Genomic DNA, 21,053 nt, shown 5'->3' with positions numbered 1-21,053 from the left:
CAGCATGAGGAAGTGGTTTTGATGCCATTTTTGTTTACCAAAGTTCTAGCATAGTGACGAATGTGTGACGAATTTGTGACGAATGTCTAAAATTAACTGCAAAATGACATGACATAACGACGAATATGTTTGCACTAAAATAACTTCTTTATAAGAAAGTTTCCGATCAGCAACAAATATGAGAACTCAAAGTCCTATTTGTTATATTGAATATATTGACAACTTTCGGTGCGAAAGATCCTTTATTAATTACGATATAATAAAGTCAAAATGCTGAAATCTTTAGAGCGCGTTTAGTCAAAACTCACTTTTTGCACATTCGTCACTACGCCAAAACGGGGACGATATGTTCTGGTTCTGGGTATTCAACACAAATGATAGACAATGACTTCACTAAATAATTCCGCCTCTATCAAAAAAGTGAAGGACTATTGTCTTACACAATGCACTTTTTTTGGGGGGGGTAGACTGGGGGTGGTGATTGACCATCGGAGGATCTTCAAAACATTATTTTAACCACAGAACAATTTAGGCTGGTAATTGTTAAGCCGGTATTTTATTTTTTGACCGGTATCAGCGGTATGTTTGTTTCCTCTCCGATCGATATATCAGGAAGGCGATTGAAATTTATCCTCTATCCTTTTCTTAAAATTAACAGCTACTGCCATGTTATTGTTTACATCATGGGATACGTTTTCTGGTATTTGATTTATTAAACTTACTTATAACAAATGTCATTGTTGCTTCTTTTCTTAAGAAAATTCAAGCTGGCCTAGATCAAGGTTTTTTTTATTTCTGGGTTGTGTTCTGGTTGTTGATGTGACGATAACCTATGTATTTGACTTTGAGAAGTAACTTGTTGTTCGTGTTTAACCTAGTACCGTTTATTCCAGTTTATTAATTTAACAAATATTTTCAATTGGAATTTGTACTCACATGAGATGACGAGTGGTCAACGAGACAATACTTTGTCTTCCGATATATGTTTATCTCCAAACCTTTCGGGAAAACAGGAAGGTAAAATTACCTAAAAACTTCACCACCTGATAAGAATTATCGTTATGCTATAGTTTAAAGTGTATCCAGATATACAAACTAAGTGATCCTCTCGAAAAATTAAATCCTCATCCATAAGAAATCATTTTCTCAGCCCACGAAAAGGTGAAGGTCTCTGAAAACTATTGATCCTGAATTCATGGCACATCACTTTGGATTACGAAATCATTGCAAAATATTCACAAGGTAAAATCCTGGGATATTGATCCAACGAGAATAATTTGCACAAACATTTCCATGGATGTAGAGCACGATGAGAAGGTTGCAGTGTCTTTTAATTTATGCCTTCGAAGTAAATATTATTTAACTAAATGGTTACACTATCACCAGCAGTCCCTGTACGTTCAATTGCTATTGCTGGATTGTATGCACGAGCAACGAGCCTATTCAAGCTATAACTTAATACAATACTGTATGATCTGGATTGTTCACAAAGCTAAAGCCACCTGCGGGTTTCTTCTCATTCAGAATGGGATTTAACTCGTATTGTTATGCTAATTTTACCAGATGTTTACTCGCATGTCGAAATTATTCCTGCAAAATACCCAATAATGATATATTCCAGTTTGATTCTGTCGGAAAAATTGGATCAATGCTCAATGCCGGTCTTGTTTTGAACCGGTACTCCAGGTTTTACAACTGAAAATGAAAGCTTATAGGCAATAAAATTTGATTATCGGTTAAAACTTAGACCGATTGTCTGGTTAATAATCGGAGTTGATCATTGTTAATCAAGGTTTTCGACCGACAGTGCAGGTTTATCGTTCAAAATGCTAGATTATGGACTAATTAACGGAATAATCGTTTGTATCCATATATGCCATATGTCCATAACGAGCAATATTTCGATGGTCATCCTGTTTAAATTATATTCAAAAAAACAAGTTTGGCCTTTAACTCCCATCATAAACATATCGTTCAAATGAATGGTTCAGCTATAGCTAAATTTAGCCTGTAAATGTATAGTTGTATTCCAAACGTTAACGAAATCAAATTGGTTATAATCTCTCACAAGTCCCCCACCCCAACTTCCAAGGAATGGAAATAGCTTTTACGGTAGTAAGCTGTACATTACTCTGATTCCACCTTTGTTTCTCTTGATGTTTAATATCTATATCATTATGTTCTTTGAATATTCATTATTGTGAACATCAACAACTAACGAACGTCAGGGCGGACCTTCTTATCTCAGATAAACATGGCTGATCTAAATATTCCTACATGCTCACTCTGACTATCCTGACCGTAATGCACAGTCTTCATCTTACGGTAAATGTGTTATAATCAGAAGGGTGATGAAAACTTTATGGTTTTTAGAGGGCGCTCGTACGCTTTGCTATCAGATGAATAAAATCTGTGAAGCGATCACTGCTGGTATTGTTATGACCAGTGCAGACTGCAGAGAAATGGTTAACTTTAATTGCAACATGTTTATAAGTGTATTTTAGATTGAATGCTAGTCTGTAACGTTGGACTCTTACGTTTTAGGCTAATTAGAATTTTATTTGTATATTTATAACAAATATTTAGGTTGATTTGGGTAAATCTGTTATTTGCTTCAGGAATGCCGTAGTTAATTTGTTCGTTAAAATTGTAACGATTAACTCAAACTAACAGTAAATTAAAGTTTGGATCTTTTTAGTTCATCTTTAGTTCTTCAAAGGATTAGTTAAATAGAAAAACTATCTGGGTGACGACAGGTTGCAAGCTTCATTTACTTTATTGATAAGTCTCAGTCATTAACAGACATAAGTTTAAATTTAAGGCAAATAGCGTTATCAGCACTTTTATTAGGACCAGAATTTCTTTATCTCAACCTCAACTATACCAGCCTCACCTGTTTGAGAGTCACTGTATAGCCGTAACCTTCTGTGTGACCTTGATGCAGGACAGAAAAAGAGTATAGCTTGAAATTACAAGTCAGTACATCGAATACATGTTACACAGACAGGGGCGGCGATTTGTTTCAAAATTTGGGGGGGGGGGGGATTAGCTTGGGTGCAGGCGCGTAGCAACTTTCATCCTCAAAATTGTTCGCGCTTTATGATATTTTGTATATATATATATATATATATATAGACACAAACATTTCGAAAAAGGTGAAAACTATACTTTCGGTGAAAGTGTGTGATATTTTTGGTAATATTGAGTAACAAATTGTGCCACGGTTAGACAGGCGCGTAGCGAGGAATTTGCCAGGGGAGGGGCGAAGCTTGCAGGAAAACTATCTAAGCGTAGCGCCACCATGAGTTGGCACGAAGCGTACACGAAAAATGTGGCCGAAGATGCCTCCCAGATCGCTGAAAATGGCACTTCCCAGGCCTTGTAAGTTGCATCTAAGCATTTTCTATTTTGAATATACTAGTGATTCCTTAAATAAATACAAAACTATGCTCGAGGGGCGGCGCCCCCTTCGCCCCACCCACTGGCTACGCGCCGGCGGTTATAAATCTGGTAGGAAACAGGCCAAATGGAAACCCAGTGAACCCATATCGACGTGGATCATTATGATTGTACGTACTTACACACAAGAGATGTACAGATATTATGATAATAATCATGAGTTACAACTTGCTATACGGTCACAGAAACGACCACGAAGTGTCATTTACCTCATGCAGCATATTTTGGATGAAGTTTTAGCCACCGCCAAATATGATTTGGATAAACAATTTCACGCATTATTGTCTATTTATAGCAACACAAAAAAAAACTATGCCACCAAATATTGGGGGGGGGGATAGTTGATACTATATCCCACCTAAAATATTGGGGGCCATGCCCCCGTTCCCCCCATGATCGCCGCCCATGTACACAGAGATAACACTGTTGACAATATATCTCTGATTAGTTTTCTTTTATTGCTTCCATTGACATTACAACATACATATCAATAATTTTCATTATAAGATTCTACGATATGAACTTATGATATAGTAACAGATAAACGGGATGGATAGGTTGTGATTGTATCATAATGAGAGACCAGGATCGCCTTAAAGGGAACAAGTGTGTTTGGTTGCAAAAATTATATATTGTACAAGCATACAGAAAAATGGAAGATACCAAGAACAATTACAAAATAAAGGAATAATTATTACCATGGAAATACCTAATATCATAAACCGCAATGCAGTGATTTCTTCCATATTTATCTGTTAGTCGGTGTTTGTATAGTAATGTACTTATATTCAGTTTTGCGGGATGGGGCTTGTGTTATATTTGGTAAACTTTATGGCTTCATCATATCCAATTGGGTTAAAGCAAATACGACAAAAAATGAATAACAATGAAGAGATCATGAATATTCATTAATCATCAACCAGCACCATTAATAAGAAGAAGCAATATAACGATACAAGAAGAATGAAAGATATGTATGGAGAGCCGATCATCGCATTTAAGGTTAATGTAAAATATACAGAAAATAATCTTCGTTACTATCATATTAAAATCTCACTACTATACGTCAAAGTCACGTGTTCCTATTGTCTTCAAAGAAACATCATCATAGATATTAATAATGGAACAAAGAACTGAATTAAAAAACAATACATGTCATTGTTATTTAGTAATGCCTAAGAAAAATGGTTTAGTATGATTTTGAGTAACACAATCAATGGTAAAACAGTAGACAGTCAGTCATTGTTATTATGATATTCTTATAATAATCACTGTATTACGCGTGAGTAATATCAAAGATTAATTCATAATACAAGAATAGGAGGAACGAAAGAAAGCAAATACATCTTGAAAGAAAGTAAAATTAACAAATGGTTAAAGGCGATATCGCTCGTAGACTTTTTTTTGAGGGCGCTGGCATTATCGAGGTTTCAGCGAGGTTTACTGGGACCCCTATTAATCACGTGACCTCGGTGGCAAATTTAGATCAGTGAATAGCACAGGCAAGCGTATGCGCAACAAGCCCGTACCCATGCACACATAATGTTATAACACAGCATTTCAGTTTACTGTACTGTTTACCGCATAGGACTTTCGTCCTCGATAGTTTGTTGTTTGTGTGCCTTTTGAGTAAAGAATACTGTACGATTTTCGTACAAATACATTCGATTAGAGTATTGTGACAATCATGGAAAAAAGCATCAGGGCAAGGAGAATCGGGCGAAATAAAACGACCTTATCCTGGAACGAGCGTAGGCTAGGTTTAAGTGGAGGAAGGCCTTTGTTGCATGGACCTGACAAAAACAGCAGTGCAAAGGAACAACAGCGACGAAGAGATGCCACGAAGATCTATCTTCTACGTTCCTATGTAAGCTGGCAAATGGAGAAAGAACTCTACAAACATGCCCATGATTTGACTTCTGTGAGCAACGTATATTTCGCAGGACATTTGCTTCAGGATCACACAAAAAGGTAATGATTTGCTAAGCTAGGCTAAAACTGTATAGGGTAGTTGTCCTAGGTTACATGTATAGCCTATCAGTATTGCGAAGTACAGAATACTGCGAAGTTCGGATACCCCTAAGAAATACACGATTTCACCATGATAACCTACAAGCAAAAGCCAATATCACTAAAAAACTACAAAGCTACAGTTATTTCCTCTCCAAAATGACCTGTGTGCAAGTATGTACGTATATATTTGTCAATAAAATGAAGATATAGGAGTTTGGGGGTATTTTAAGGCTTAGGTGTTCGAACTTCGCAGTGTCTAGTATGCTATTGTATTTGTAACATACATGATTTGGTATGCCTAGGCTATGTAACTAGGCCTATCATTCATTATTTTTCCAATGGGCCTAGCGTATGCTAACATTACCATACTTATCCTAGCCCAAAATAGCAGTAAGTTGTATTACTGAGTCAGCATCATCACTGTTTGTGAATGCTTGTCATGAAGATACTGTATACAGTTAAAAATGAAAGTATCCTTTCTAAAGAAGACTGACTCATATTTATGCAATGGAAAGCTGGGCCTTCTCATCAACAAAAAGTAAACTGTTTTTGCCTCAACAAATTGATGGAAATATATTTTCTAACCACTAGGCCTAGGTGATCTGTTCATTCCCACCCCCTCCAGGTTCTAAATTGTTATCAGCTGTCCTTGTTTGAAGAAGATATTCTTGTGAATGAGCATTTGAAAAAAAAGAAGAAGTTTGAAGCCTCATCTTTGCCCAGTCATAATTAACTAGGCATATATAGAACTAAGGCCTACAGTATAGTAATAAGTATCTGAATTTAGTGTTCAAAGTAACTGCATCCCCTAATGTTGTAATATGCACCAGTGAGGAAGGCCTACTGTGCTGTACAAGTACAACCACATGGACCGGCAGTTTTTCCTATAAAAATAATGCATAATGCATAATCTACATAAATACTTTAGAATCACTCCTAACTGATTCACATGTTTTCACACCGCTACATATGCAACTATACCTTAGGTTTTTCTAAGGTCAGCCACAGCCAGCATATATGCAATCAAGTTTTAATGGTTCATTTGGGCAACAGGGTGTATATATATGTTATCTACTGACTCAATCATGTGTACATTTCTGCGTTTGGGATTTTTGAAGGAACCCAACTGCTATGCAATAACTAAGGTAAATTAGCCTCACAAATTGAGGGAACATATTAGAACATATAGCTACACCTATATAAACCTTTATATTGCCATGCCTGGAGGTAAGAAAGTACCAGTTTTTTGTGTAGGCCTGATGCTATAATGTTGTGATAAGTTATCATATTTTTATATATGGGTCCATCCATGCCAAGTCAACAGTGGCCTCCACGCCCACCCTCTCAGAATTGCCTGAAATTGATATGGTGTCTTGCAATATGTCTCAAAGGATGAAATTGGGCAAAAAAAAATTGGAAAACTTTTTGGTTGCTAGGATACGGCCCCGTCTAGCAACCAAATCCAGATTGCATTTTAAGAGCCCTAAATGATCTGATGTTTACTGTTCAAAAATTATAATCTATTAAATTTGGTGACCGTAACTATCTCTTGTGGAGAGTAATCTAGCGTTAATGGTAGTCTGAAAACTAGCTATGCATGTAAACAGGAATTTTTCACAATGGTGGGCTTATGTCATGGAGTAAGCTAGCATCTCAATTCTCACTCATGAAACCAACTGCTCACATAAACAGGAAGTTTACACAGTAGGTAAATAATGAGTGTACATCAAACTTTGATCAAAAGACTGGACATCTTTTAGTGATATGAAACCAATCAGTTCACTTAGACAGGAAGTTTACATAGTAAATTGTACATTGACATGTGAGCTCAGGTTGTTGAGCAAGCAGTTGGGCAACACAAAATTATCCTCACAATTTTCTTGAAAGGTACCACGGTTTTAGGATATGTTGAAGAAGAGTATGGAAGAATATATCATCCTTATCTGGGTTTAAATCATTGTGGGTTAACAATATGTTATTATTGAAATCTGCCAAAGTGTTTGTTTGTTACTTTTCTCTTTCATATTTTTTCTTGGGTAGGTATGATAAAAACATGTTTGTTTGTAATGATTTGGTCATTACCAGATTCATTACGCATACAATTAAGCTTGGGGTGTACAGTAAAATTACTATTTCAGTTATATGATTTACGGACAATTTTTTTGTTTTGTTTTGTTTCATTGAACAGGTGTCAAATGCATCTTTACAGAAGGATGCCGAAAGTCAAACAGAGGCATTCTCAGCAGCTGTCACCACAGAAAAATCAGTTGACACTCAGAAAGGAGAAGGTAAATTTATATGTTTATCCTTGCATGAATAACAGACTGGAAGAGCAGTGCTAATCTTATATCTGATCTGATGTGATCAGAAAAATAATACAATTTCATTCTCATTAAATTCCTAAAGAAAAGTAAAAAATGGTAGCATATTGCTCATCCACTAAAAAGCGTACATGTGTATGAGAATTTATATAAAAGTCAGTGGGCCTGATATTATCAGGATCTTCTTTAGAGGCAAACTGACTAGTAACAGGTAATTCAAGAGACACAATAGAGCCTGGAACAGAGAGGACATGGTGAACACAAAGAAAGAAGTTAATGGTGTATTGAAAAAAAGGAGTCAGGGAAAGCAGAGGTATTTAGATAAACTGTGGAGTACAATGCGAGGATTAAGAAAGGAGAGAGGGGGAATGAACTATGGCAGAATACAGAGATGGAGCAGGATTAAGTTAGCATAGGCGTAGGAGCCTCATTTGATTTGTGGGGGCTGAAACGACTTGCCCGAAAAATATAACCGAAATTTTCGTGCGCTCCGCGCGCGATCAATATGTTGTTGTGCATATCATATAGGCATTCATCGGTTATTACATCACATGCCAATAACATACAATCATTTTGCGTCTTATTAGCCTTCCATATTGGTTAAAATTATTGGGGAATCTGTAAAACAAAAATGATCATAACAATATAAGTTTAAACATTGAAAAACACATTGCAAAATATTCTTCTTGCAGTAGGTGCCTGAAAAATTCTCAGCATATTGTCGGAATTTTCACCGAAAAAAGTGGAAAACACATTGCAAATTATTCTTCTTTCAGTAGGTGCCCGAAAAATTCTCAGCATTTTGCACGAATTTTCACCAAAAAATGTGAAAAACACACTGAAAATTATCCTTTTTCAGTAGGTGCCCGAAAAATTCTCAGCATATTGCCCGAATTTTCACCAAAAAATGTGCAAAACACACTGCATATTATTCTTTTTTTAAGTAGGTGCCCGAAAAATTCTCAGCATATTGCCCGAATTTTCACCAAAAATTTTGGTTGGGGGGCTGCAGCCCCCCCAGCCCCCCGCCCCCTACGCCTATGTAAGTTAGTCATGTCCTTCTTGTATATTGAGCCCATTCAGTTGAATGGTGCTAAGGCATTCCGTCCACTCTCTATCTGCTGTGGTGTACTATGTCTGAGATGGTTAGTCTACGAATTTAGTTACCTGTTGGGACATGTCTTACTTTAATGGTATGATTGGGGAACTGAAAGTGTTCCCCTACTGGAGTCTCCATTTCATGGTATTGACCTGTGACTAGAACTGCTTCTTGAGGGTGGTCTTGGTTTCACCAACATACTTGTAACTTCAATATCTTCTACTTCAATGTCCTCTAAACTCAATGACACCATTTAAATTGAAATATCAGTTTCCAGTGCTGCAAAAGTGTGATAAGTTCTAAACAGAAGTATATTTTTAGTCACACCCATGGTAGCTATAGCAGGATACTTGCAATCTAGTAACAAATGTTTTTTTGTAATCTTTACAGATACTTCTGATCCAGTTACTTCAACACCTCTCAAGAAGCCATCTGCCATGTTCTGTCCAATGTCACCAGTAGGATTAGATATGGAGCAGCATGGGAGAGAAACCTCAGACCATACAAATACACATGGCCACATTTACATGATCCTGAACAAAAGAGATCATACATATGGCAGGGGCAAGCACTTTTCCTATTGACAGGTTGTGCGACATTCACGTTGGATTAGCAGCTATTGATACATCTGCATCACCAGATTGAGATAAATTGCTTTCGTCCATTTTGTTCGATAGTAGCTATGACTGTGAATCAGAAGCTTGGCCACCCTCTAAGTCAAGGTGGGCAAGGTTGGGGAAATTCAATCAAGGAGTAACAATCAGAGAATGGCCAGCTTTGTATTATTGTATATAGGCCTACACACACAGCGGGTATAAATATCTGTATCGGTTTATTTATACTGGTGTTCATATCCGTTGCCAGGAGGCAGGAGGGGATATGATTTGAACGTGGGGAGGGTGTGGGGGGTGGGGAAGGGGTCCCCTTTGAAGTGTTCAAACGATGCTACATTTTACATCTATCTTCTTGAATCACATGTATATTAAACACCCCTATAGACACGATCAATCAGTCCTGTCTCTCACCTCCTCTCATGCACTGGTGTATTTATTTCCTGGCAACATAACAGTTAGGCATAGTAAGGGTCAGAGGTCATCACAACTTAAAGAGTTGAGTGAGTCCCTGTGGTCTCTTACATCCTTGTAGCAGTAGGGAGAAGAAGCCTAATAGATCAGAAACCATGATCATCTTCTGTTGTGTCTTATTTTCCAGCATCCTTGAAACATTATATCCTTCCCCTTTGATTTCTTGATGTCATAAGCTGTATTTATGGTGCATTATTTAATTCCAGTATTGAGATTGTATATTCTTCTTGTGTATTTGACAGTATCCCAGTGATCTCCATTTTCTGCTCTTGGTTTTCTTTTCTCTGTATTTCATATCATATCTATCTCTACTAACCTCCATCTCCACATTTTCTTTACTTTCTTCCTCCATCCCTTCATCTGTCTTTCACTCTTTCTTTTTTTGACCTCTTTCCTTCCCTCTGTTTACCCTGTATGTTTTAGTTTGCCTACTCCTCCCCCCTTACATCTTACCCCCCCCCCCCTAAAAAATGTTCACAAGGTTGACAAGTCTCCCCATGCTAGTCCCAAGCTATACACCTTTGTTGTGGTGACCGTTCACTATACTTGCGGATCAAATGGAAAGCCCCACCCCCCCCCCCCACCCCTTGCTTCCCAGTGTCATGAATCGGCAAATGGAAGATTATTCGGAGTTGTTCGTGATGGTTCAATGATCTTATAGTCAGGCATAGGCCTATATGGTTCTCTTTGTCCTTCATTGTAGTCGAAGTTTGAAATGAATTAATAGTACTAGGAACTTCCGGGCAATGTTTAATTTTCTGTGGCAAGATAAAAAAAGCTCCCCCCCCCCCAGTGTCCCTCCTGGTTGACTAGAGCCTGTACGCCTAAATGGTCACACAATAGTATAGATAAGTATGAGCCATGCAGACAACTTTTTTTTCTTATTTTTTAAATTCAATCCAATTTGAGTTATAGTTTCGAGTTGTAATTCGAGTCAGTCGTGATGAGGTGCCCCATGGTGGGGCTGGGTACCCCACCCCCAACCCCGTTGCCGACTTTTTGGCATTTCTTTGCGAGCCGTTCGAAACAAGAGGCAGGATAATCAATACTGGAGTACAGTACGCTGGAAAGCAATAAACTGACGTGATTTAGAAAAAAAAGTTGTTTGCTTTGACTGCCGATGTTCAGCGAGTCACTTTTCAATGGAAATAACTTTTAATTTATTGTTCATGTACTTATTCCCTTTTTGCCAATCCTTTCTAAAGAGGGTGGAGCCGCCCGTTATGGCAACGTATTTTCGTTCCCTTTTCCGTTCAAATTTCGTTATTTTTAATTCGGGTCAAAGGGGTGCAAGGACAGGGTTTACGTGCACCGGTTAGGAGGATGGGGTGCAGCTAGGGCAAGTGTTCTGTGATCGCCTAAAGGGCCAGTTGTCAGGAGTCCAAAAATAATTAAATATACATATTTATCTATATATGGTTTATGACATAAAATCCTCCTGATATATAACTAAAATTTATATATAAAATACAATGTAAGTTGTGACTGTGTCTATGTGTAATTAATACCTAAATTGGTTGAAATACCAATTGTTCACATGTGACGGACTTGACCATACGTTTGATACCCAATGTAATCACTTTTGGCAATTTGTTCACTCATTCGCGTCTGTCCTTTTTGTGACACGAGTCAATGTATCAGACATAAACTTCACTATAAGTTTCTTGAGCTGTGAAAGAATGTCGGCTCGCAACTGAAGTTGCAATATTTCAAATACTTTACTCAGGTTAGTACAAGACTGGCGCATCTGTAAAGGTTTGGAATACACTGGTTTTTTAAAGTAAAATAGTACTGTACTTCTATAGGCTAAACTTCTGATATTCGATACAGCATAAAGCATGCAGAGCTTTCCAAATCAGTGAATCAACTACGAAACCAGGGCATCCGAACAGTTCGGACTTCGACTGTTCACCATGTGGGCCTAAAAGAGTAAGAGCAGGGAACCGCTAGAGTAGCGGCTCCCTGGTCAAACTATTACACTTATACTGTACAGCTACTACAGCCCACTAGTTGTGAAAAGTTATGAACGTAAAACAAACCACAGAGTTTTGTATCACACAACACACACGAAAACACGACGTAATAATTTATCGCATACTACTGACCAGGGAGTTTTTCCATAACAACTCCCTGTACTGACACTGCCACAGACAAGAAACTATGCAGGAATTTCGCCAAGGCCACCGCTTCAGGTAACCAAACCCGTTTATTGCTTACTAGCCGTAAATACGGGATTGCTGAGAAATTACGAAACAACAGCGACGAACCGGTAGAGGGTAGTATTGATATTATTTTTGAATCGGTTGGTGTGAAGGACAGAATTAACGAGGAAATTACGAGCGATCCCACCTTTAAAGTAGAATGAAATCGAATGATTAATGACTAAATATAACAAATATAACAATAATTAGAGAAAGTATTAGAGGTTGCCATATAATTGTTATCAATCGATGGAAAATATCGGAATATAAAGAAGATCTGAACTAAAATGAAACCAGTATAGAATCATTTATAAGGCGCATTAAAATAACAATGAAAGAATAAAATGAAAAGTATATACTATACAGAGCCGATCTTTGTATTTAAGGATTACTTGATATATACATAATATTATCAGCTTTACTACGCCAAAATTATGTAATGCTTAACGATAACTGTTTACGGTTACTGTGTATTGCAATGCAATGAAAATGTGGCCCCAGATGGTCCTACAAACTTACTCTTACATGTACCAGCTATTAACCAACAACTATATATATCAAGTTTGGCTACAATCCGACTTCAGGTTGTGGAGAATTGTGATGTAAAACTGTTAACACTTGATCCCATAACCTCATTAATATTCATAAGGTCAGCGCCCAAAACTATAGGGCACGCCTTCATACTGCAGTACATCTACATAACAAGTATGACAAATATGGATCACTCCGTTGTTGAGTTATCGCGGACTCAAGCAAGTGTCATAGACTCACACACACACACACACACACACGAGCCATCACCATCGCATAGATTCCTTTAGCCTTTGACAAATAAAGAAATCTTATTTCTTTTACAAACTTTGTATGCACTAAACTATGCGTATTTGCAATTAATTCCCTAAAGCAAAGTTAATCCCTTCCAATCCAAAGTCCAGCAAAGGAAGTAAAAGCAAAAAAAAAAAAAAAAACCCGAACATTTTGCTGTCAATGTGCAACTATAACGTCACACCTGTTTGCTGCAAGTTCACTTTGGTACAATCTGTTACAATTTCAGCTATCGATATCTCCAAAACGCAATGTAGGAATTAGATACACATTTCACCAGGATGCTTAGTATATGATTCTCTTTAATAAGTCAAATGTAAATTTTACTTTTCTCCTTTTTAAGATTATCGACGTTACAGTCTCTTTTGAGTGAAAACGTTAAGAACACTTCAACAGACAGTTTTCAAAATGTAGCAAAAATTTAAAGTATGCAAATGAAAAATAACAATAAGATATCCATTAAAAAGCGCTAACAATAATGGGAACCTCTCCATCTCATTAATTTCTTTTGTAATGTTAAATCCTGTATCGACGTTATGTTATCATACCTGGTGAGATTGAACTAATTGCGCATGATCAAAGCATCCTTAATTTGATTGTTACTAATGAATGTTAGTGTTAACACTAATAGAAACTTTTGTATGTTTGTTTATCGGTGAACTATTTTGAGCGTTCATGTTATATTATTCGTCCGCTGATGGGATCAGTCAATACTTTAAATAGCATATGCCGTAAAATTGAAACTAGTAAACTAAAATGATGATATGAAATGTACAGATCATAAATCAATGAAAACAATTATAAAGCAAAGCTTAAAATAATAATAAAAGAATGAATGCAAATTATTGAAGTTATTGGAAGTCTCATGTACTTAATATACAGAATATACATTTTTATGAAATCATATAACATGACATAACAACGACGTCATCTTATTGTCTACGTGTTAAGAACGATAATACATAGGAACGGAAAGAAATGAAGAAACGCTGAACAAACAGTAAGAGGAAGAATGAAGAAACAGTTGAATCATGCACTCCTAGTTACCGAGTGTATGTGAGTGTATATGTGTATATGAACAGATTTAAACCAAAGTATTCCAAACATGTCTGCTTAAAAATAGTTTAGAAGTATTGACAAAATTAGGCGTTTAATTAATGTTTTGAGTATTAAAGCGTTTGGCAGGGTGGGGGGGGGGCTGGGTAGAGAGATACGGGTCTGGATTTGTGATGAATCATATCATTACAAACAAATGGACTAAATGAAAGATGTTACACCCTGCACACGAGGAGTGCGAGAGCAGGTCCAGCAATACCTGACCAGGGACACACGAGTAGGTGAACAAACCTTTCTCTTTATTTACGCAAGTAACGAAGACTTTGTTACATACCAGGAAAAAAAAAAGTACTGCATCTTACCGATTAATTCCAATTCTACAATAAGCGTTCTGTTGGTGGTGCAAATGACTACTATAGCATCTACCAGCACATCTATCAGCAATGTGACTAACAAAACCTAACAAATTACAATTGTACACTTTAGCGCACAACACTAGGTAGTTACATGTAGCATATTAAAGTATGACTTTAGGGACAACATTAATGTTGTTATGTTGTAGACCACTGGCTTTCAGTCTAGGCTGCTTTTACTATAACACTTTGAGACATGTTACTTTAAACAGCTGAGTTAATCAATGAAAGTGACTGAACTATATAATATAATACAACATTGAAGTACACATTCGACATTGACATATGTAGTTAAAAAATCACCTAAATATGCTCTGGTTTAAGAACGAAGTTACAAAGCTTGATTTTGAGTTATTCAAATGTATAAATCACATTATTAACATGAATATTTATACCTACACTAAGGGGCTGACGTCATCAGCAATTTAGCATTAAAGGAATATACCAGACATTTATCTTACCAAACCAGAAAAGTTGAAGAAATATTAACAACACTCCTTTTTTGGCAATATAACATTTAAAGACTGAAGTTCCACCTAAAGTAATCCTTTAAATAAAATGTAAATTGAACATTTATTTTTCATATTTCACGTCTTTGTATATTGCGTTATTAATATCATTCTACAATCTTATCTCTCTACAAGATCCATTCACAATGAATGTAAAAGTTACAGTCTTCACCAAGTCACCATTCCATTGTCTTGAGAATATAGGCATTTGATGACGTCACAATCATACTAGACTAGTTGCATATGTATTATACTGAAGCTCTATCTGGAGCTGTTTGTAGTATTTGGGAGATATTAACAGTTTACAATCTAAATCTTTATTAGATCCTTTCTCACAGAAACTACTGCCATCAATTTGAGGATTGAGTGAATGACGTCACAGTCCTGCTGCTGATGATTGGCACCGCCAGATGAACATGCATCTTGCATTGAGCTGTAAGATAGAGATAAAATGAGATATATTAGGTAACATTGTTGTTCATAATAAATGGGTAGAACAACATACTTATTAGTAGAATAACGGGGAAGTGATACCTAAGCAACCCCCTCCCAACCCGCCCCCCCCCCCAGAAAAAGCGCCAGTAGTACCACGAGCCAACAAGTAATTAAACCAGCCAGCTAAACAAAACACCGCGACACAGGAAAAAAGCGAACAATGTTTCTGTTAATGGAAGGAACTTATCACTCATTTCCATACATTTAATCAGGGATTTGCTATGTGAAGGAAAAATATAATAAAACCAATTATAGTTGAAGCAAATTATATTAGTGACCAGATAAAATTAGATAATCACAGATATAGGAATACAAATTCTGGTTATTGATGGGGGTTATTTTCAATATATTAAGATTCTACAATTAAAAGTAGCAGACAATCACTGTTAACCAATTCAATGTTGAATACTAAGGTAGAGAGTATTCAGCTGTATTGACTTACAGTTACTTGCGCATTGCCCGGTTGAAGGCCGCCAAGTTCAACTGGTAATTCCCCTCATCGAATCCCTAAACAAGAGGGAAAGTATAAGTAATGAATATGTATAAGATAACACAGAACAAAGACAATGTAGTATAGTTAAATGTTGTAAATATATTTAAAGTGTTATTACAGATAAATCGATTCATGTTACATTAAACTTTGCATGTTTCCAAATGTCTTGACAATTTTTGTCCTGGGACTGCTTTTTGAAGGTTGGATTCTATAAAAAGGTTCTACTGTTTGCTTGAAATATGAAAAATAAGTATATAAGTAACAAAATTGAAAAGTTTATGTCAACAATTATTGACTCATAACTCAAGGATCTAATCCTCTCCCAATCTATAAAAGTAATGTATGTGTTAAACAGTATTACTGTACAAGAATCAGTTCACTTATCTCCACACCCCATCCTCTTCCCTGCTGGTAACCATCAAATGACCTATTCAGGGGATTTCCCTTGATATCACGATGACTCAATCAATGCAACCCAATGTACTATCACACATTGGTGCGATGCAGGGAAATGTTCCGTCATGTTTATATAGGCTCATCCCGTCAACCTGAGTAGCCATTTTCAAGTTAGCTGCAGGGTTTAACATTCTAATCATTATGAAAGTTCGACAATTCCTTCAAACATTAATTTAATTACTATAGAAACATATCCAGGTCACTCATCTCTCATTCTGTGATTTTCTTAAGAATTCAGAAATGTAGGAGACAAATCAAACTGGACATTGACTCATGTGATTATTCAATACAAAGGTGAGAGTTCAAGAGTTGGTGAATGGTGCAGCATTCTTAAGTTGTTAAAATTACAAGTGTATACTCCATTCTGAAGGTAAACTGAGTTTGATTCATAAATGTGGTTGATATATTTCCAGCTGGACCCACCCCTCTCCCTTCTTCCTCTAGAACTTTGAAACCAAGTTGATTAAACTTTGTTTAAAGGTTAAGTACAATGTTGGGTAGGCCGTGTCACTATCTGACGTTTATACTGTTGTTCCTTTAATAAGGAAATTTAATGACGTCACCATTCGTGACATACAACGGAACGTTATTTTAGTTGGTTCTCTTGACCATTCTAGATCGGGTTCTGCTCTTATGTTTTGTTATGGCGGAACTTGTGTTATAATAGTTAGCAACATTTGTTTTCAGTGGAGGAATATTAACAGTTTATGCGTAAATTATATATGCATATTATATTGCGAAAGATTATGAACAGTATAGGAGTTAACTTTAAATGCATATTATAGTGCGCAAGACAGAGTCTTGTTTGCTAGTGTTACATTGTTCACGAAAACTATAATTTAATTAAGGATAAATCGTTCAGATTTTAGGTCTATGGTGATTTTTAAACTAGTCCCAATAACACAGGTTTGAGATGAACAGGGGGACGGGGGGGGGGGGGCAGGGAGACTCAGGCCAATGTTCAGTTGGTCTGAAAGCGTTGCCCTGTGAATGTTCCGACGGTCAAGTGCCCGCTTAATACCCATGGTCAGTGGTCTAGTTGGACCCGGAGGCATAATGCCTACGAAGTCTAAACAACTCCTAAAATCAAGTTTTTAAGTATTTTGTATGGATTCCGGGACCCCAATGCGAAAATATACACAACCATATATGATTGAAAATCACTGTTCCTCTAAAAATTATTCACGATCATAATACACTACCATCCCATTCCCACAGCATCCGGGCATCTGTGGTTATCATAGTACCAATGTCTGGGAACCTGTTAGTTTGCAGCTATAGTAACATCCAAAATAAGAAATTGTGAGCCAGATTACTTTCCTAAAAGTGTCTTACTATGTTGTTAGTTTCTCTGTGCAGTATCAGTATAGCGATTAAAAACGAAAGGGCAATTCGGACGTTCAAATGGAAATATGGCAGCTGTTTATAAACATATTATAACATTATTGGCGGTTTATGACGTTTAATATGCGTCCATGGTGGTGGTGGTCATAGGCGTAGGAGGCGATGGGGGGGGGACTGGGGGGTCTGCAGACCCCATACCAAATAAAAATGTTCGGCCACCTACTGAAAGAAATCTAATTTGCAATGTGTTTTTTGGTTATATTTTCAGGCAAACCGTTACAGCCCCCAAAACAAATTGGTCTCCTGAGCCTATGGGGGTGGTGGGGGGGGTGGTGGTGATATAAATCTTCATTCAACTTTGGATAACATATTTTAGAATTAAATACTTTTTAGTCAGATGAATCCTTCCTCCCTCGGCCTTCAAAAAATTGAACTACCAGCTGCTATTTGTCTGCCTTTCAACAGAAATACTTCATCACGTCAACTCATCCGTCTTCTGCATGGTGACGATACAAACCCAGTATTCGTTATTACCACTACGCCCAAACAATCACAACTGTACGTGTAAGCTAACTAAACATTAACAGGGCCTCATTAATTTAGATATAACATGCCGTGAAAACAGCACAACAGCAGTGTTAATTCTATATAGAAAAAGAAGACATAATTCGATGCAAAAAAAAACATCCATAAGAACATTGTTTGTTAGCTGGACTAGTCAGGTGTCTTTACATATAATGAAACAAGAAACAATACAACAAGAAAAAAAGATAACCTTCTGATTTTGTGTACATGCGCCATCTGTTCGTTAATGTGTTTAGGCAAAATGTTTAAGAATAATGTTTACATTTCATATTTCAAAATTCAATTTCATGACTTGGAAAATAAAATAGAATGATGCCATTTATCTCAATTTGACTGATATTATATTTGTTGCTAAAATAATTTAAAATTGTCCGATTACACGGTTAAATACTAACATTATCAGGTTTTGCTAGAAATCAATTCATTTTTAGACAATAATCTTCTCTACATTACTTGTATTTCTCGCCGCTCTGGACTGACACGTCAGAATTGTTTTAAGCATATTGCCCACTTACTGTGTTTATTCTTTTGCCTTTTTGTTGAAGAGGCACCTCACATATATATAGGTTCATCTCCATTAAATACCTGCGCCTTTGCTATCATGTCACTTTTGTCTATAGGGACCCTCATTGTAACTTTCATGATGCACGTGATCCCTCAGATATTAAAACATTTACTTTTTACATTGTTTCTAGTTTCCTTATAATTGGTATAACAACAGCTTGGTATGCTCACATTCCACAGTGAATGGTTTCTACTCTAAGTTAGTCTTTTTATGTCACAATGGACCCTCTCGTACCACAATGAATAATATTGATACTATAACCCATCGGATACCTTCACAACCCAGTAAATCATTTTGCTCCTAGACTCACTCATACTCACATTACCAATATAGCGGACCAGTTCGTCTCTTCAATTTCATTAAATATGTCCCTGTTTGAATACCGGAGTAGAGATTTATGGCAGATTTGAGTTTAGACTTCTAACGTTAGCCTTTTGTGTGTCGAGAAATATATTTGACTGTGTGTGCGGAAGGCAGATTATTTAGGCTGCATCTAAACTTGACATTGAGAACAGTGCTATTATCGTTGCGAGATATAAACTTGTAACTGGCCTATCTAAATTCCCTGTTCGATACACAACAATTATAAATCTTTCCTCCCTGATGAGAAAAATGTCTAATATTCTTTTATCTTATTTCTTTGTTCCACAGTAATTAACACCCACGTGTCTGTTAATAAATTACCGTACTAATTAATAGGAACATGAATCAATGTCTATCTTACCTCTTCTCCTGGTAGATTCCCGTTGATGTCACAGACCTGAAAGGAAGAAAAATATTATATTCATGAGATTTTAAATTGTATTGCAGGAAAATATAATAACTTGAATGCAAAGCCACAAATATGGAAGTAAAGTATTCCTGGCAGGTAAACACACATCTGTATTGAACACACTAAAGTCAATATAGCAGACAGACTCGTCACTGTAAGATGCACGGACTTATAACATGAATACAAACATCAGCTTTAAAGGGAAGAAAAAAAAACCCGTCTTCAAACACTGAGTGACGTCATCAAATACTGAGTGACATCATAATCCTGAGCTTCTCACTGAGATGATCAGATGGATAACATGGACGAGAGGATGACGAGAAGGGTAAAGAGGGCAGTATTCAAAGATAGAACTATTTATATAATCCTCGTGGTTGAATCGATGAAATGTACTAATCATGCAAAATCGTGAATATCCCATGAATCAGCTTATTGGTTACTCTCCCTAGCGCCCCCCCCCCCCTACTCCATCTTATATGAGGAGTAACAAGGAAGTATTCGAGAATTAAAATAGACTATAGTGTAGATCTGTTATCGTTGACAAATTTCATGAAATATCATAAAACTTTATTAACCTCTCAATAGTTTAATTTCTTCTAAAATTGCTGTGTCACGTGCGTATTTGTATTTGAAGTTTGTAGAAAATATCTCATGAATAAACATTTCTACCCTTGCTTTGATCCTTTAGTCAATTGAAACATTGTAGAATAAACACAGAACACATTGCAATTATTGCTGCAATAATAAAATTTGTATGTTATTTTCCCAATACATTGAGTAACATTGAATTGAGTTTGTTCAAATATTAAACACTATGCACTATACATAAAACTAGTATACCAATAAATATATATGTTTCAAAAAAAAAAACGTCTTTGTAAAATGGTAAACGTATGTTTTTTCATATAAGGCTTTCCAAAAGTTGCCTCACTCTATGTTCCATCTAAGGCAAATTTAGACCAGGATGGGGTGACGGTTTGTTAATTTGTGAATTAGCAGTTTGTTATCATAGTAATCAATACACTATGTATATTTCTCAGACCAGTATGCAGAAACTATGTGAGCTCTGCATTATCTCCATATACTCAGTGGCGGAGCGTCCATACAGTCAGGGAGGCGGATGCCCCCCCCCCCCCTGACGGACTCAAATGGACTACTGGCGCCCTTTTCACCTCTTTACCACTCTTTACTTATTCGCGATTATTTGACTTTTTTATTGCGCTCTCATCTACCTATTGACATTTGTCACATTTTTTGGTGTAATTTGGCGATGACACCTATTTATTCTTCGTTGATCTGCAAATTAGCCAGGCCCGGAAAGGGTCATTTCCGGCGATCTAGGGAGTATCTTTACTCAAAAAA

At 36.6% G+C, this 21,053-nt stretch overlaps 2 protein-coding genes across 9 annotated transcripts in view; one reads left to right on the top strand and one right to left on the bottom strand.

The window, feature by feature from the left end:
* LOC139963618 (uncharacterized) overlaps window positions 1-21,053 on the bottom strand; it is a 343,329-nt gene that overhangs the window by 258,350 nt on the left and 63,926 nt on the right. The window contains exons 10-12 of one of the 8 annotated variants that reach the window (XM_071964575.1): window positions 19,644-19,679; window positions 15,919-15,983; window positions 14,180-15,414 (exon numbers count right to left, since the gene is read on the bottom strand). The exons of 5 other annotated variants lie outside the window; for them this stretch is intronic. In XM_071964575.1, coding sequence (XP_071820676.1) covers window positions 15,921-15,983; window positions 19,644-19,679 — 99 coding nt within the window. In that variant the 3' untranslated portion in view covers window positions 14,180-15,414; window positions 15,919-15,920. Of the gene's footprint in view, window positions 1-14,179; window positions 15,415-15,918; window positions 15,984-19,643; window positions 19,680-21,053 lie in introns of those variants that run through there. 2 more of the 8 variants (XM_071964574.1, XM_071964579.1) reach the window with 2 other exon arrangements.
* LOC139963630 (uncharacterized) lies at window positions 4,828-10,389 on the top strand. The gene is made up of 3 exons (XM_071964632.1): window positions 4,828-5,430; window positions 7,661-7,760; window positions 9,283-10,389. The coding sequence occupies exons 1-3, from the start codon at window positions 5,147-5,149 to the stop codon at window positions 9,352-9,354; spliced, it is 456 nt and encodes a 151-aa protein (XP_071820733.1). The 5' UTR covers window positions 4,828-5,146; the 3' UTR covers window positions 9,355-10,389.

The sequence above is a fragment of the Apostichopus japonicus genome, chromosome 22 (assembly GCF_037975245.1).
Source record: "Apostichopus japonicus isolate 1M-3 chromosome 22, ASM3797524v1, whole genome shotgun sequence".
In the NCBI taxonomy this organism is placed as follows: domain Eukaryota; kingdom Metazoa; phylum Echinodermata; class Holothuroidea; order Aspidochirotida; family Stichopodidae; genus Apostichopus; species Apostichopus japonicus.
Note: the sequence above shows the minus strand (reverse complement) of the source record. Positions and strands in the feature narration are given on the sequence as shown.